The 18,778-nt window shown below is 33.3% G+C and overlaps 1 protein-coding gene across 4 annotated transcripts; it reads left to right on the forward strand.

Moving 5' to 3' along the window:
- The first annotated feature begins 1,992 nt into the window (after positions 1 to 1,992).
- LOC116339485 (ephrin type-B receptor 1-B) lies at positions 1,993 to 13,710 on the forward strand. Of its 4 annotated transcripts, XM_031765384.1 has the most exons (15): positions 1,993 to 2,178; positions 5,160 to 6,128; positions 6,464 to 6,543; positions 6,631 to 6,916; positions 7,002 to 7,382; positions 7,461 to 8,339; positions 8,435 to 8,506; positions 8,588 to 8,692; positions 9,511 to 9,528; positions 10,183 to 10,230; positions 11,069 to 11,236; positions 11,366 to 11,625; positions 11,710 to 11,916; positions 11,993 to 12,535; positions 12,603 to 13,710. In XM_031765384.1, the coding sequence occupies exons 2-15, from the start codon at positions 5,687 to 5,689 to the stop codon at positions 12,705 to 12,707; spliced, it is 3,594 nt and encodes a 1,197-aa protein (XP_031621244.1). In that variant the 5' UTR covers positions 1,993 to 2,178; positions 5,160 to 5,686; the 3' UTR covers positions 12,708 to 13,710. The 4 variants fall into 4 exon arrangements, with proteins under 4 accessions (XP_031621244.1, XP_031621253.1, XP_031621261.1 ...); XM_031765393.1 differs by lacking the exon at positions 9,511 to 9,528 and having other exon boundaries at positions 11,108 to 11,236; XM_031765401.1 differs by lacking the exons at positions 9,511 to 9,528; positions 10,183 to 10,230 and having other exon boundaries at positions 1,994 to 2,178.
- Positions 13,711 to 18,778: the final 5,068 nt, after the last annotated feature.

Raw genomic sequence — 18,778 nt, forward strand, 5'->3', positions numbered from 1 at the left:
GATCGGCTTGATCAACCGGCGTACTCTCCAGACCTTGCTCCTTCTGACTACCACTTGTTCCGATCGATGCAAATGGGCTTGTCCGAAATATCGTTTCGAAATGCTGAAGAAGTGCGAAAATGGATCGATGACTGGATAGCCTGGAGGAATTCTTTCGACGCGGAATCGACAAGCTACCAAGAAGATGGGCGGAAGTCATAGCTAACGATGGGCAATACATAAACTTACATTTTCACCCAAAAAACGGTAAAAATTAATTGATACACCCAATACAGTTTTGAATGAATTGTTAGTACAACGGCATATATTCCAAAATTTTATGATTTTTTTTTATTTAAACCCATCGAACTACAAAAATACCAAAAATAAATAAATATGCAAAAAATCATAGTTTTTTACTGCACATTCAGTTTAAACCTAATGACAATTTTATCCAAATTATTGCCCGAAATGGAATCAGTCCAGATCGAGATAGGTGCAGATGAATTACAATTCAAATACACATTTGATTGAAACCAATCCCGATACTGACTTGAACCAAAATAAAAAACGAAGAAGAAAAATTAAAGTAATTAAGAGAATTAGCCATTTCCAAAGCAACTTTAGCGCCGAAGTAAAAACAAAACAAAAAGAAAATACAAAAGGAACAAAAGAAATTGAGATTAAAATAAAAAAAAAACGAAAAAAGCGAATCATCAGGAATGGCATTTAACATTTTTCTTCTCTCTTGTTCTTTGTATAATCTCCGAAAAACCGGAGCACCGATTCGATTCGATTCGATGTGCTTTGTAATGTTATATGCATTTCATGCATGCATACTTGTACTTCTTATAACACAGCCGCCCGTTTATTCGTTCATTCTCTCACATAAAAATCCGTTGCCATCATATAGGTATATATGCGTATCGTAGATATAATCCAATGGTATAAAACCGAAAGAAGAGTACACTTGGGAGATATATGCAGTGCGACATCAAACAAAGATAAAAGGTAGCTCAAACGAACGAAACAACAAACGCCAAAAAAAAGAGATCCAGAATAAACCAAACAGAATATACAATAATGATGGATGCAAATGGTCGCAGGTTTCCAAATATACAGTATCGCTATATGTGTGCGTATGTGCTGTTTGCTTGCAACAAATACAACAACGGTAGTAGCGAGACCAATTGTACTACAAAGTGTGTTTAAATCGAGTTTGTCTTAACCATTTTGGTACAGTTGTGTGGTTGCGCGAATAGATTTCATACGTATTGGTTTACCTTTCAATTTGGAAACATTTTACACACTTGGTAGAGAAGTGCCACAGGATTTTATGAGCGCGCGCGTATGTATATGTGTGAATATATGAATTTTGAGACGCATACAATCACCGTATTTCAACTTATTTGAGTGCCGACCAAATGCACAAACTTTATAACAAAATATTTCGAAAGTCTTTTTCCGAACGTCACATATGACCAACACTCACATTCACAGCGTGAGGCATCATCTCATTAGAAACGTTCTTGCATTTACACTCACTTTGTGTCATACACATGCACAGAGATAGACATAGGCATACACAAATACATGCACGAGTGCCAAATGGCTGTGCGCGCACACAAAAATATGCGAATGAATATACACATAAACGCACATACATGCACAAACAGACGCATACACATACACTGAGACAAAACCAAGAGATAAAACCATACCAAACAATCGATTAACTCAGAACCTTGAAAATGGTGGTGTTATGAAGAAAAGAACGAACAAGTTTTTTTTTTCAACCATCCAGTAGTTGCCATTTCGGTGTGTGTGGTTTCTTTCTTCATTTCTTTCTTTTCTTCAGGTTTATATTTTTTCCTGTATGTTAATTGTGTCTGTGTGTGTGTGTATGTGTGTGCGTGTGAACCAAACGATTTGACTCTGAATCTTCAGTCTGTGTATTCATTCTACGATGGTTGCCGTTGTCGCTGTCGTCGTATTCATTGTTGTTGGTGTTCTCTTTCTTTCACTTTGCGTGCGTCTCAGTTACACCGATTCTCGTTCGAAATATTGAAATCGTGTGTGGTTGTGTGCAACAAAACGCGATTCAATCCCACAATCCAATGTGGAAGGACGCTAAAGAATACACATAGTATTATTTATTATAACAAAATAATCAAAAAAAAATTATCGACAAGTTTTCAAGTATTTCATTTTCATTTCCATTTAATTTTATTGTACAATTTATATTGTGGTGATTTTATTGGGTTTTGGTATTCATAAAATACATTTAGCTGAAGATAAAGAGTGTGTATACATAAAATAATCGAGGCAAAAGAAAACGGGCATCGACAACACAAGAAGTGCATCTAACCAAATACAAAAAAATACACACACACACACAAAACATATAGTGAATAGTGGAAAACTCTTCATTTGATGGATTTTCAATATAAAAAATGTTTGGTGCTCAGTATTTTTCTCTTGAAAAATGGAATAATTTGTACATTTATATATATATAAATCATTATATTATTAGTCTGTCTAACTGTGCTGCATCAATGGTGTGATTGAGTGATTTGAAGCGTTTGCAAATACCTCTGGTGTATATATGTGTATGAGTGCTTTTACTGGTCTATCTTGTCTCCAAAATCAGGAGACCGATTTTAGAAAATCTACAACAAATTTTTCGATGTGTGATAATTTATTTTTCGAAAATTATGGTGGATATTTTGTTGATTTATAGTTTCAAATAATTTAAAAAAAAGTATATATATTGTTTTATTATTGGTACATTTTGCAGTGAATACCCGCCTTCATATTCATTCTCATTCCGGGCCGAAAGTGTAAACTTCAACAAATAAATGTCAATCGGAAAGACGATAAATTTTGAAAGAGTTTTTTCACCAAACAAGAACTGAACCCCTAAAAAATCAATGAACCAAGTGCAAAGAGAATAAATGAGATTTATTCCAACTTTTAATCATGTAGATTACTACGTATATCTATATATTTCATAGACCATTTCATCTATATCATCATACTTCATCGATATAATATGGGAGACGAATAAAAAAACTATATATCTATTAACATCATCACCATCATCAACATCATCGACAACGCAGTGTCTTTGACTTGCTCTCACATATATGTATATCGTCGTGTGTCGTCAAATGTTATTGTTGTTGTTTTCGACGGTCGTTTTTCGTTCATTTTGTCAGTACAAAATGAAATGTGTGTAATCGTATGTGCATGTGCATGTGTATGCGTGTTGATGGTTTGCTTCATGGTGTTGTTCAATGGATGGCTCCTATAAAAAATGCAAACCGAGAATGAATTTCCATCCGCTAAGATTGAGTTTGTGCGAAGTTGACTGAAATCTTTCATGCCGTCGAAGTGAATGCAGACTGCCTGCAGAAAACTTGCAGCAAATTCAAAAAAAAAAAAAAAAAAAACATGTTGACACTTTTCCGTGGACAGAGTGAGAGAGCGAAAGAGAAAGAAAGAAATAGTCCGTATGTTCATCGCAGTATGTTGTGTGCCCAAGTGAATTTCTTTTTCACCCAGAAATTAATAATTGGATCTCGGTGTAGCTAGAAACAAAAATGTTTCCATTCCATGCAATTCCATATGAAAAGGTCGAAAAATTCAAAAGTTTTTCGAACCAAAATAATGACAGGAGTTGGACGTACTTTCAATTAACATTTTTTTTGCCTGTCTTTTTTTATACATTGAGAGATGGTATCCGATGAGGCTCTTCTTTGGCTCCGTCATCGTCATACATAGTTTTGTGTACACGCTCGTTGTTTTTGATTTCATTTTTTTTATTCATTCTTTCTTTCTTTCTTTCGTTCGTTTTTTCTTCTTTCTTTCTGTATGTACTTCTTTCATTGCCAGTTCCTTTTTTCGTATCTTTTGCTACATATTCTTTTGTTTCTTTGACTCTGTTCGTCAATGTGTTACCATTGGTGCAATTTCACCTCCATAGGTTTGCCGTGTGTGTCTTGTGTGAATGTGCTTCGTCGCTCCTCATATTCTTTTTGTTGCTATTTCTTTTTCTCGGTGAGCGCGTCTCATATATGTATGCCGTGTGTTGGATTTTTTCAATTCATCACAAATGCACGATTCTTTTTAAACTGTGCGACTTGTTCTCGTTCTCTTTTCTCCTTTCACCTTTCATCTTTCGATGATTCCGTTGATTCGTTCACGGGGCTTTTTTTTCAGTTATCTTTTCTCTCGAGTGCCTTTTTTGGCCATTAAAAACCATTAAAAACATTTCGGTCTTTTTTCATATACATTCATCACAATGTTTCGTCACAATATTTCTTGTTTTTATTTTTCTTCTCTCTACCAAGCCGTAGCTCAACATCATTATTTCACTGAATGAACAACAAACACAAATAGAGACGGACAGATTGTGAGAGAGATGATGATTGTAATCCTTTTAACAAATATTACATCAATTTAAGATTGTTCTCGTTGTTTGAAGAGAATTTGAGAAATTGAAAAACTGAAAATGAATTATTGTTTAATCACAGCCAAATGTAATCAAAACAAATTTGAGAAAAAAAAGACATTTCGAATAAAAATACAGATTATTAACAACGAAACTTATAAGCGGATTAGCTGACAAAATACCATAAATAAAGTTGAGTAAAAAAAAGCAGTAAACAATCAATCAACCATGTTCACATAATTAATAAACATGAGCAAAATCGCTATCGCTATTAGGCAAACATAGTTGTATATTCTTTTTTCGGCTTTGAATTTTGATTTGTTTTCTTCTTTCGTTTGTTCACATATTTGTGTGTTCATTTTTCGCCAATTCACCGTCGCCACACGGTCAGAAGAGAGTGGCTCTTTCTCTCCATCTCAAACAAGCACATCGGTTTGTTTGTGTATTTCACCAAATTATACGGTTTCGTTTGCATATGCGTTGAAGTCGTTCTTTCTCTTAGCGCATACATCGTGGATGGATATATTTGTTATTTTTGATGTGTGACATCGAATTAGACCCTTTAAAATGACCACATTATCAACCGGTGCACCGGAAACGGTTTTAACCAAAAAAGAAACTACAAATGAAGACCTTCATGCGAGTTTTATGTTGTTTTTTTTTTTTTGGCAACAACAAAACGGTGAACCGTTTGATTCATCGTATTAATGCTCATTTCTTCCCACAGCTCATCCAAGTCAACGATTGAATTGACATCAAAATGAGAAGAACCCATTGTGCGTCGTCATCATCATCAACATCAAAAGCAACAAAAACAACGGCAATAAATTAATAAAGTGTGACGAAAACTACGGCAACCAAAAAAAGCACCCAGAACTTGCCACTAATTAAATGCAAGTCAGCGATATCAATTAAAAAGAAAATTCCCAAAACAATTAAAATTGAAGAGAAACAAAAGTATTGTGGACAATTGCTTCCATGCTTAGAATTAAAACAAAAAAGTAAAAAAAAAGAAGATGGATTTACAGCTTGGTTTTCGTTTGGTGAAATTACAATTGACAAAAATGTGCTCGAAATGACAAGAAACAGTTTTCAAATCGACGTAAAATAATCGAAGAAAAAAAACGAATTGTATTTATATGTATCGCTGTGTATTTTTTTTATTAATTGAAATTGCGTGGTGACATAATTTAGCACTCATGATTATCTGACAAAACTTTTTATTTTTTTTGTTTGTTGTGCGCCGGCTATATTATGACAAAGCAAAACATGGACAAAATCAGTGTATTAAACGGTTCAAGACTGACATTATTGAATGAAAGACTCCAAAAATGTTCGCGTTCAGAACATAAAACATACAAATCGCCAAAACAAACCAAGCTGCCATTTTTCAATAGTAAACATGACCAGGAACGACAAATCGAACATTCCAATATCGAAACGCCATTCATAGCTAGTAATCGAAATCACATTCATCGAACACATTCGAAGCGATGGCAACAACCGATAGAATCCCATCGACAACATCACAATCATCATTATTATCATGAACAGTACTCAGAGCACACAAATTCTTCACAGATGCATTTTAGCAAGAAATTTAGTTTTACTCAACATTGTAATCATATTAGTCGATTTTATATGATTTTTGTAATATTCATCATTTATTTGCTGGACAAAACCAACTGTGATCAAGGTAAGTGTCATCCTTCTGCTGTTCTAGTTATCACTTTTTGTTACACGTTTTCCACATGAAGTGCCAATCATGAGTCATTCAGGCGATGAAAGTATTTGTTTTTGCTTTCGTTAATGAATCATCGTATGAATCAGAAAAATTAAAACACATTGTTTACTAATGAACGACTCTATTCTTTTTTTGTGTGTGTTGTCAGTACAGTTCTTTTTTGATGTTAAGTTTTCACCATTCAGTACTTATATCGCCTCGATGATGAAAATGTTTCATTTTATAGTTTGTTTTATGTTTTCAAAATAAATATTTTTTTAAATGTTTGTTGCATTTTCTCTTTGCAGTCGTCTTGTTGGACACAACAAAAGAAGCCACACTTGAATGGACTCGTTATCCATATGGACCGCAAGCTCAGACGCCCGGCGTAAGTATCAGCATTTCGAAAAAAATTGCATTTTAAACCTACGTAATTTGTACTGAACTGAACCATCTTTTTTTCTTTGATTGTTAGTGGGTTGAAGAATCATTCACAAACTTTGGCAAGGGTATCAATTGGCGAAGTTACGTCGTATGCGATGTGGCTTATAATAATGTGAATAATTGGCTTTGGTCACCATTCATTGATCGCGGGTCGGCAAATCGTTTATACATTGAAATTCAGTTTACAATTCGTGACTGTTCCCTCTTCCCTGGCAACGCTCTATCGTGTAAAGAAACATTTAGCTTGCTATTCTACGAATTCGATGCGGCCACAAGGGAGCCACCACCATGGCAACCAGAAAGTTATAAATTGATTGGTAAGTAAATTTCCAATTTAAGAAAAACATATGTTGTCGATAGACATAACATTTACAAAAAAAAAACTGTCATTTGTCTTTATAGCACGAATAGCGGCCGGCGAAGGAAGATTCAATCAAAATTCCGATGTCGATATCAATACAGAGGTGAAGAGCATTGCAGTGACGAAAAAAGGTGTTTATTTTGCATTCCGCGATCAGGGCGCATGCATTAGTGTATTGGCCGTTAAAGTATATTACATCACGTGTCCGGCAATCACAGAAAATTTCGCCCATTTCAATGAAACGCCAACGGGTCGTGAAATCACAATTATCGAAAAACAAACCGGTGTCTGTGTAAAGAATGCCGAATCAAGTGAACCACCCACGTACTTATGCAAAGGTGATGGCAAATGGACGATATTAACAAGCGGATGCAAGTGTAAAGTCGGTTTCGAACCAGATTACGAAAAGCAAACATGCACAGGTACTAATCAGTTCAACGATCAATTCCCATTTTTATTTTTATGTCGATTATTTCTACTTAAAATTTAATCAATTTCAGTTTGTCCGGTTGGAACATTCCGTTCAAGTGAGGTGACAAAATGCACAGCATGTCCATTGAATTCGAAGGCGACAAAAAGTGGTAATTCATATTGTGCGTGTGTTGATGGGTATTATCGTCATCCACGCGATAGCCTCAATATGCCATGCTACCGTCCACCAACCAAACCAACCAATTTGACACTTTTATTTATGGATCAAACAAGCGCAATTTTATCATGGAATGCACCACAACGACCAACAAATGAACTGTACGATTCAAAATATCGAAGTGACATTGTCTTCAAAGTGAAATGTCCCGCATGCAATTCAAATGTGGTATTCATTCCGGCCACCGAAACATTCAACGATACAAAATTAACAATCAACAATTTAGATCCGGTCACCACATATACCATTCAAATTCATGCATTGAATAGCATTTCATATCCAATTTATACAGATATCGATGGTAATATTGATGCAAATATCACCGATTCACCGAGTCATAATTCAAATGTATATGCAAATAATGCGGGCACTGGAACCTCAATCAATGATCCACCAACCGAATTTACGGAAATTACATTTACCACCGAATCGGCCATATTGAGTATGGTTTTCAATATACGTATTGTATCGATTACAAGCCATGAAGTCGAATTGGCATGGGACAATCCGAGCGAAGCTCCCATTGAATCGTATGAAGTTCGATGGTTCCCAAAAATGGAACTTGATGCCGCTAATAAAACAACACTCAGCACACACGAGCAACGGGCACACATCGATAATTTACAAGAAAATACTGAATATGGTTTTCAAGTACGTTGTAAAACGGCAAATGGTTTCGGCCAATATAGTAATATCATCTATGGACAAACTCATCAAGGCGTCAGTCCCGGTAATTATTGAAAGAAAGAAAAAAAACCATAAATTTCATACTAGACATTTATTTATTGAATGAAAATCGTCTAAATTCATGTTTTTTTCTTACAGTTTACGATGATTCAATGCAAATGAGAATATTGGCTGGAGGTACAGTTGCGTTTGTGTGCATTCTAGTCTTAGGTAAGTACTCTCATCAATAGCTGACTTCAAAAAATTTCGAATGGATTTTAACGAGAGAAAAAAAATGTCTATGATTTATAGTAATCGTTGCAAGTGTGTGGTTCCTGCGCTCCAAAAGTCAAGATGAACTCGATAAAAAGACAAATAACCATTTGCCACTGCCAATGGACTATGCCAGCAACGAAGGTATGAATATTTTTATATGTAATAAATCGAAATTTATTTGCGATAAAAAAAACATTGAACCATTCTATCGCTCAGTCCGAGAGGTGTGTAAGTTTGTTTGACTTGATATTAGAAAGAGGTTTGACTTGATCTTTTTAAATATTTCACTTAAATTGATTGAGATTTTAATTTTTATTTTTTGTTGGAGCTTACAAACACTCTTAATTTGGTGTGCAAAAACTAACAATCCCGTGCCATTAAAATGGCAACCATAAAATCAAACAAACGAATCATACTTCCCTCTTTCACATCTCAAGTCAAGTAAAGAACCTACTCACTCCTTGAATTAAACGATGGAATTAATATTTTCAAAAGACTGTATATTTCTAATGAAAAAAAAAGTGACAAATTAGTGAGAAAAATGCTCTTACTTTCAAAGAAAATCTAGAACATAGTGGATCCGTAATTCGCAGTATACAATACAGTAGAATTCACTTTCATTCGAATTTAGTTCTGGAATAGTTGTATTTAATTGAAAAAAAAAAAATCAAAATTTCACTTTAATACTTCACCAAGATATTCGGTTTGAAACTAATTCCCAAATGTTACCTAGAAAAATGCCTCATTGAACAATAAGTCGGTAATGCAGTCCCACATTTCTCCCACACGTTGATCTATAATATTAGAATAATCTATTCAAACAACAAAATTTTAAATTTGAACTATAATCGAAATAGAATTCACATTGATTAGTAAATTTTTCTTAAAAAATTGAAGCAAAAACATTGAAATATCTCTTTCTCTATCTTTTTTTTCTTATTTTGGTCACATGCATTCAGGACTCGTAGTTACATATAGTAAGTCTCCTCGAAACATTTTTGGTGTGATTTCCCTATTTAAAAACAACAATATCAATTTTTGCTAAAAAATGTAGATCGTTCTCAAATGAGATTTAATTTCACACAAAAAATAAACCTGACAAATCATTTTAGGATTCCTATTAAAATATTAATTTGTAAGGTTTCCTTATAATATGGCAACATTTTATTAGGAAACCTTTAAATAATAAAACATGTTTTGTTTCAACACAGTGAGGTTGGCTTTGACGTTTAAGCGCGCCAATTTATTAGGATTCCTGTTAAAATATTGCGATTTTATAAGGAAACCTAACAAATTCATTTTTTAATAGGAATCCTAAAATAATTTGTGGGGTTTATCTCTTGTGTGTTAGATTATGTATATGTGTGTGTTTCCCATTTGTGCATGTAAATAGGTGTTTTGATTTTCAGTGCATGCTTTGTATATTTTTTTTTCTATATTTCTGCACGTTTTTTCTCAAGCATGTGTGTTTTTAACTCCTTCATGATTGAATGTTTTTTGTTACCTCTTAGATCGATGGACGAACAAAAAATCATGAAACATTTAAAATTTGTCTTGTCTATGTGCTGTGTTTTGTTATTATTTTGTTTTATTTATTTGTGTTATGTGTTTTATTTTATTTCAATTTCTAGTTCACGCAATGGACACAACGCCTATTGTGAAAACAATTCAAAATAATGGTAAAGATTGTCATTTATTTTATAGTTATAGAATGAAACATTTGTTTGTTGAAATTGAAAAAAGAAAACAATCGCTTCTCGCATTTTTTAAGCTGCTTGCTTTGAAACTGCCAATTCATTTAATAGCTAATGCATTTTTTTCTCTAACTCTCTCTCTCTGTGTATAGTAATTGAAGTAACATTTGATCATTTTTATTGTATTTTCATGTGTCTGTTCTTTGTTTTTCTTTCTCTTTCATTTCATGTGTGTCTATGCCTGTTTGCTCATCAAAAATCTCTTTTTCAATTAACAAAAATGCTTAAAAAAATGTGTTTGGTACAAAAAAAAAATATTAACCGAAATAAACAACAAAAAACTGTTTGGAATCGAAAACGAAACAAAAAAAAACTGAATTCAAATGCGCTCACGTCGCGCTACTATTTGCATAATATAAAACTGAACATTCAAATTGCAAACACAATCAATTGCTTGCCGTAATAATAACTTTTTGCTTTGGTTTTCTCTACTGTAACTCATGTGTGCAAATTTAATAACGAATTTTTTTTGGAAATAATTTCATTGTGATTTTTGTGTGCTTTTATTCTTCTCTATTACGTAACAATTGACTTTTCTCTGACTTTGGTATTTGCTTCAAATTGAATATTGTTAATATTCGTGAATCGCGTGTGCATGTAATTTCAATATGGATTTTTTTGCGTATTGATTTTCAAATGTTTTGAACAAAAAAAAAACACACACACACATACAAAAATTTGTAATTTAATGGTAAATGTGCACGCGCATGGTGTGTTGAAATTTAAATAAAAAAAATCCAAACATAAACCGAATAAAATAAAGGCTATGATGGCTATTATCGTCAACGTCGAAATTTTCCAGTGACTACTCCATTGTTTGGCACGAGCCGATCTTATGTCGATCCACACACCTATGAAGATCCAAATCAAGCGATACGAGAATTTGCACGTGAAATCGACGCCAGTTACATCACCATCGAAGCAATCATTGGTAAGTTTGTAATTCGATTTTTCGTCGCATTTGTACGGCAAAGTGAAATTGTCAAAAAATTGAATATATTTTCACCGTGAGCCAAAATGAAATTTTAAATCATTTTCATTTTGAATTTCAAATAATAAGGGGGCGGTGAATTTGGCGATGTTTGTCGTGGTCGTCTAAAAATCCCACCGAACTTCGTTCAGGATATTGATGTTGCAATTAAAACATTGAAACCGGGTTCGTCCGAAAAGGCGCGTTGCGATTTTCTCACCGAGGCATCGATAATGGGCCAGTTTGATCATCCGAACGTGATTTACTTACAAGGTGTTGTAACTCGATCAAATCCAGTCATGATCATTACAGAATACATGGAAAATGGCAGCTTGGATACATTCTTGCGGGTAAATTTCCTGAAAAATCTCAAACATCTCTGTAAAAGTAATAATCTTTTTTTATTTTTTTTTATTTAAATTCATTCGTCACAGGCAAATGATGGAAAATTCCAAACGCTGCAACTAATTGGCATGCTTCGTGGTATTGCAAGCGGCATGTCATATTTAAGTGATATGAACTATGTACACCGTGATTTAGCGGCTAGAAATGTGCTGGTCAATGTGCAGCTTGTATGCAAAATTGCCGATTTTGGATTGTCACGTGAAATCGAAAATGCAAGCGATGCATATACAACACGCGTAAGTTGATTTGCAATGATTTAAATGAGTTCGTTTACATTTGAAATGGTTGAAATATTGTTTATTACTTTCACAGGGTGGTAAAATTCCAGTTCGTTGGACCGCACCGGAAGCGATTGCATTCCGTAAGTTTACATCAGCATCGGATGTTTGGTCGTACGGTGTTGTTCTATGGGAGGTGATGTCATATGGTGAACGACCATATTGGAATTGGTCAAATCAGGATGTAATCAAGAGCATTGAAAAGGGATATCGTTTGCCAGCGCCAATGGACTGTCCTGAAGCTTTGTATCAATTGATGTTGGATTGTTGGCAAAAGCAGCGAACGCATCGTCCGACCTTCTCTAGCATTGTGACAACATTGGACAATTTGGCACGGCAACCAATGACATTGTTGCAAGTGAGAAATTCACCCGATAATGATACACAAACGTGCATCAATATTGGCACATTAGGTTTAGGTAATGCAAGTACAATGGGCTTAGGTGGAAGCATGGCAGGCATTGTTGATGCTAAAGAACGGGTCGTTTTCATAAATGCCGATCATTGGTTGGATTGCATCAAAATGACACGATACTCACAACATTTCAAAGAGGCCAATCTAGTTACAGCTCAACAGGTAAACATTGACATGGCATATCATATTTTTGTCGCATTCAGCACACTAATTTCAATTTTTCAAACAGATATCACGATTGACTGCACAACAACTCTCCGATATGGGCATCACGTTGGTAGGACATCAAAAGAAAATTTTGCATCAAGCAAGACAATTAGATTCGATTATCTAATTTTCAATGTAACACTTAGTAAAAAGAAAAAAAGAAATCACACAAACACACACACACATGCATTGATTATATGGATTGAGGTCGGTTTTTTAATTATTGCTGACAACAAACGCAAACAAAAAATCACTTTGATCATTTTGAAAAATATTTTATTGTATACATAGATATTATGTAATTTATTTCTTCAACAACAACAACAAAAAACATTTGCAAAAATACTCAGAACGATATGAATGACAATTTAAGAAAATAAATATAAAAAATGAATAAACGAAGAGATAAGAATGGATTTAAAAGAAAAACAAACAAAACAAATTATTTAACATTTAAATTATCATCAAATGCATCGTATACAAATTATAAAACAAATAACAAATTTATTGTGTATATATATTATTGTACTAGTTTTTATGCCACAAACAAAACAGAACAACCTTTAATCATAAGTTTAATGCGAAAGGAAATCTCTATTCTAAATTCTTGAATTCTCTAAATGTATGTGAAAAACAAAAACAAGTAACCACAACACACAATCAAACCAGTTTGTATCTCATACCTAATGCCATTAATTATTTTTTTTTATATTTCATTTGTTCTAATTGTAAACGATGAATGGAAAATGAATGGAATTTCCAATTTCCAGTTTATATATTTGCCGCGACAATGACGATGCGAAACGATGAAACAAAAAGTGCATCAAGTTCATTTAGATTGTACAATGAACCACAACATTTTAACAAAATTTCACCTAGGATCGATCTCCAAACGAAACCCCATGAGGTTCATCACTCACTTTCTTTATATTCAAATTGGCCTAATTTTCGTTTTCATTTGACGTCGTTTATTTTGAATTGAAAAGCAATTTATTTTAGCCTAAAGTAAAGTTAACAAATGAGCAACACATTTTGCTGAAGCACTAACGAACAAATACACATACAATATTTTTGGCCTATTCAAAAATTGTACAAAAAAAAAAAAAAAAAAACAAAACAAAAACGGAAATTACATAACAAAGCAAAAGCACACACAAGTACCGAACGAATTGTTGAATGACTTCGATAAATCTGTTTATTTTAATTATGCATTTTTTTATATCGCAAAATGTTCATGCTTATTCAAACATTTGGTGGCCACACAGACTAAATGCGCTTAACACAAAACACTAAGCAATCAATCAATGTATTTCTATTGAAACATTTAACATTAATACAAATTTTACTGATTTTAACAATTTTTTTTCAGCTAAATGGCCTGCACACATTAAGAAAACAAAAAAAAGATTGTTATTTTTTTATATTAATTTCATAAACAAAAAGCAAAACTATCTATATCAAGCTTCTTATAAATATATTTATTGGCAAATCAAATTATTCATTTAAATATACAAAAACGAATTTCATTTGATTTATCATTCTTTTTACAAATTAAAAATGAACGAATCAAACATATTGCAGTAATGTAAAGTGAATGAAGTAATTAAAACACGAAGAATGATGATGATGACAAAGTAGACATTTGAACGAAAGAAAATGCAAATGAATGGTCTAATCATGTAAATATCTTACAGAAATTGCAACGACACTAGCTTGTAAACGGATTAGAATGGAAAAGCAATAATTAAAGAAATTCATAAAGATTGTTCTGGAATGAAACAAAAGACTTACTATACTATAATTTCGTTTTATTTTTTTATTTTCAATGCAATTACAGCAAGTACGATTTATATTTTTTACATTTAACTTAAGCGCTGCGATGGTGAAAAATTGGAATTTAAATTGGTGCGCAATCGTGAGAGAGAAAGAGTGATTCGCGTACGATGTCTGTTGATTTCATTGGATTTACTATCACAAGAATTGCATTTGATCACAATTCTTTTGTTCACACAATTGATATTTTATAAAGATTTATTGTTGAAAATACAAGGACCATGTCTTGTTACCGAATCATTTTTCCAAGTCATAGCACAAGCGCAGGCTGATTCTTTTTCATGACAAATTAAGTACCAAGGTTCAATGGTCACGTATACATTGTAATGAAATGAATAATCTGGTGGCAGTGCAACATAACAAGGAGCTGAATTTTTTTTTATTTGTCAGGATTTTTGAAAATATTTGGTGAATTCTTACACATTTTCATTACCCCTCGCAATTTTTTTCATCGCTTACCGGCACTACCTTCAACTTCAGAAACTATGTCCGAGCAAATGAGCCATTCGGTTATCAAATCACATTAAGCACGGACTTTTTTTTACGAATTCACACCTTTTCCAATACTTTATTGGTAATAAATCACGTTTTTATGGTTTGTGATTATTTTTTGTGCGTTTATGTTATACATACTAGTATTAATAATATGGGGTTTTGGTTCACGTACGTTTTTTAGTGCCACCTGAAATATAGGGCATTGTTTGTGTACTTGGCATAGCCAAAGCACAAAAAATTGTTTTTTTAATTGCGGCTCAAAATTGAGAAAAGCAAAATAAAATCCAGAGTTCAATATGGAATATATTCAGCAAAATGCCTTTAGAATACAGTTGAACATCTAATAGATCAACGGCATTGGCAATAGACAAATTTATTTTTTTTTCTGCAAAAAAAAATTCATTTTTCTGACAAACGATTCTAAGATTCTGTTAAAGAACCAAAATTGTAAATATTATTAAATAGACAAATAATAATGATTGGTTTGCCGATTAAAATAACAATTTTACAATTCGGGTAATCTTCCACCGAATTCATAGATTAAGCACACAAAATACACACATCACATCAGTCTAAGCAGCAACATTCTTTTAAGTTTAAACGAAATTCAATGACTTTCTTTTTATATGACTTTCATAAGAATTTTTACCTGAATTGTAAAGCAAAATGACAAAAAGATCAATTTTATTGAAGAAGAATAAAAAGGAATCTAAGCAAGAGAATCGAAATAGCAAATAAAATTTAATAAAACTGAATATTCTTGTTGTTTAACTATTTACTTTAAATCTGTTGGTGACATATTTTTGGTTGTTAAGTAACCGTTAATTGCTGATTCTGTCACATTAAACACAGATTAAAATCTATAAACTTTAATATTCATTGAAATCGAATGGAATTTTAACGATTTGAATGAGCAAGAGAAGAAAAAAAAACAAATTCAAAATCAACCATAAATCTTTGCTTCACTTAGAGTGTTTGTTCATTTCAGCATTCAGAATGGTTCAATGTATTTTATTCTAAATAAAAAAAATAAATGAATAAATTCGTGCATACACAGCATATAGGTAGAAGGAGTAGAGTTCAAAGCAACAACAGCATTTTTTCGGAATATTTGCAATTGATCGAACCACACACGTGCGATCCGTTTATTTTCATTAGGTCTGGTGCTTGTTCGTTCGTCGTTCGACCGTGCCGTTTTCTTATACACTATTTTTTTGTTGTATTTACTTTGTCAATTGACCGAGGTCTGTGCATCGTTTGCATATCGTGAATGTATAGATCTCTGCACACCAAAACATAGCACAATAGACATATATCCGCGTGAGGTCGTTGCTTTTTATTCATAGTAGCTTTCTTACAAGGTATATAAATCAGAATTATGATAAATTGATAAATTGGAATTGAAATAAATCGATTTCGGTTCATTTTGCTCACCATTTGGAATATTCATCGAAATGGGAGGCCGAATGTTGTTTTTGGTACTACTTTGTGAGATGCGTTTTTCGATCTTGTATTATATTTGCATTAAATGTAATACTTACATTAATGTACATAAAAGAGCCCTGTACTTGATGAATAACCTCGAAGCGATTTACATATTTTCTATATTCCGATGAACATGATCTTTTTGATAAGACAACAACAGCCAAAGTCGAATGCGTTCATACAAATGTAATGTGGCAGTGTGTTCATTATGACATGATGTGGAAATGAAAACAGCTTAAATTTGTTGGTTTTTTTTATAAAAAAAAAAAAAAAAAACAACTCTTCGAAAAATGATTATTATAATAAATTGCGTGGTCAATGGATAGAAGACAGCAGAGCAGAAAACAACAAATGTTATAACGAATCGGTTTGCATCAAACGTTGACCACGGTCCCAATAGGTATTTCCTTTTCAGACAATCAGACGACACACACATAATTCCATTGCATGGTAGAAAAATCGACGAAATTCCATAGCGTTAAATAGTTTCTTTCAGTCGTATTAGGACGGTTGTTTTCTCTCTCTCTCTCTTCCTCTCTCGTTTCTGCTTCTTTTATTTTGCTTTCACTACAATGCTGAAATGTTTTTCTTTTGCCAAAGGTAAACTAGATTTTCACCTAAAGCTAAGCACCAAGACAATACAATTGCAACCGCACATTAGATTCGTTTAAATCATTTGTGTGTGCGCTAACGAAAAAAAAAACCGATTGTGAATGTGACCAGCTGTGTTCTTATCCGCCATACATTAGATGCGCTGCCCATTTGCAACGCTCCTTCCTTCTACCGTATTGAATTTCTTTTGCATCGTTGCAAAGTCTACAAAGAAGAAAATAAAAAAAAAGCCGTATGTATAACGTGTGCGTGTGCATATTTACACCTCCACATTCACACATCCGTCGAAAACTCCTCCAATTCAATTTGAACGATGATCGGTTTACTTTACTCTCTTTTACAGCGTTTTTACTTCTTCTTCTTTTTCAAAACTTAATAAATTGTTTGTTCATTTGTTAAATGTCTGATAATTTATAGAGAGAAACATGTAAAGAATGTGTGCACAAGCACTCGGCACATGCGCAAACGTGAACATTAATCGTCTAGCTGTGGAAATTGCATGAAGAGAAAAAGAGCGCACGAGAGAGAGAGAGAGAGAGAGAGAGAAGGAAGGAAAAAAGAAGGTGCACAACAACTAGTGAGACATAAAATAACATCTCGTGCAATGAGCCGATTGCCATTTTGCAAAGCAAAAAAAGAAAAAAAATATAGAATAAGCCCATGGACCAACGATAACAGTTCACACTGTCAAATGGACGACGAGAGCGATATGTACAAGGTACATGCGAATGAAAGAAAACAAAAAAAAACTACTGCACATGCGAAAAGAAGAGCGACCAAGTCGCGTTGTTAGTGCATTGTGAACAGAATATTCACACAATGCTGAAAACCAACGGGAAAACTTTACAAACTTTGCCCAGCATTCAAAATGGCAAGCATTCAATTAGCAAGATTACACCTATTTTACCCGTTTCACATTTTATATTGCAATACTTCTCTCCTTTTTTTCACTCTCCTAAATACGTTTTGCTTGTAACATGAAGTGCATCACACTGCTTTAAAATATAATATAAAAATGAATGTGTGGTTGAACAATATTGTTGCATTGAATTATAGATACACGCCTGTGAATAGACAATGGTACATGCACATATACAATGCACATACTTTCATTCACAAAAATTCGTCATTACGTTGATTGGAATGGAATATGATATCTACCGAAAAATGTATTTTTTGTATTAAAATTGGCCAACGAAAAAACTTCGCAAAGAATCCGGTAAGGCTAAACGTCTTATAATTGGTACGCGTTTGTTGATGTGTTAAACTTTCAACTCCGTTTCTACCTAATTCGTCTATTTGTTTAAGATCTGATTTATTATCAATAACAACCAATTAGCGAAAAACAAATATAAAAAGATGCAAAAAGATTTATTTACTGCGCTTGTTGTCGTCATTCATCAATCACCGCGTAGCAAGCCAGTTGTATGGTGCATATTCACTCAATAACTCGTCCTCTTTCTCTTTCTCTCTTTTTCTGTTTTTCCGCCGCAAGAGTTTTTCTCTTTCGTTACTCTGAATATGATTAAATTACGCCGACATCTGAATGTGGAAAATTAACTGTAACTGGAAAAAGAATCGAAATTGCCGAAAGATACGTCACTGTAACATAAAGCGAAATTGTTATTTAAACGCCGCTAGTATCCATTTTCCAATTGGATTTATCTAGGCAGTTTGTCGGTGTTTTTTTTTTTTCTCTTTCTCAATTAGCCCAACCCAAGCTCATTCGCTTCGATTAACTTTGAAAAATCAGTCTTTTGATTTGCATTTTAT

This window comes from Contarinia nasturtii, unplaced genomic scaffold (genome assembly GCF_009176525.2).
Source record: "Contarinia nasturtii isolate CC-2019 unplaced genomic scaffold, AAFC_CNas_1.1 Cnas_scaffold_129, whole genome shotgun sequence".
In the NCBI taxonomy this organism is placed as follows: Eukaryota; Metazoa; Arthropoda; class Insecta; order Diptera; family Cecidomyiidae; genus Contarinia; species Contarinia nasturtii.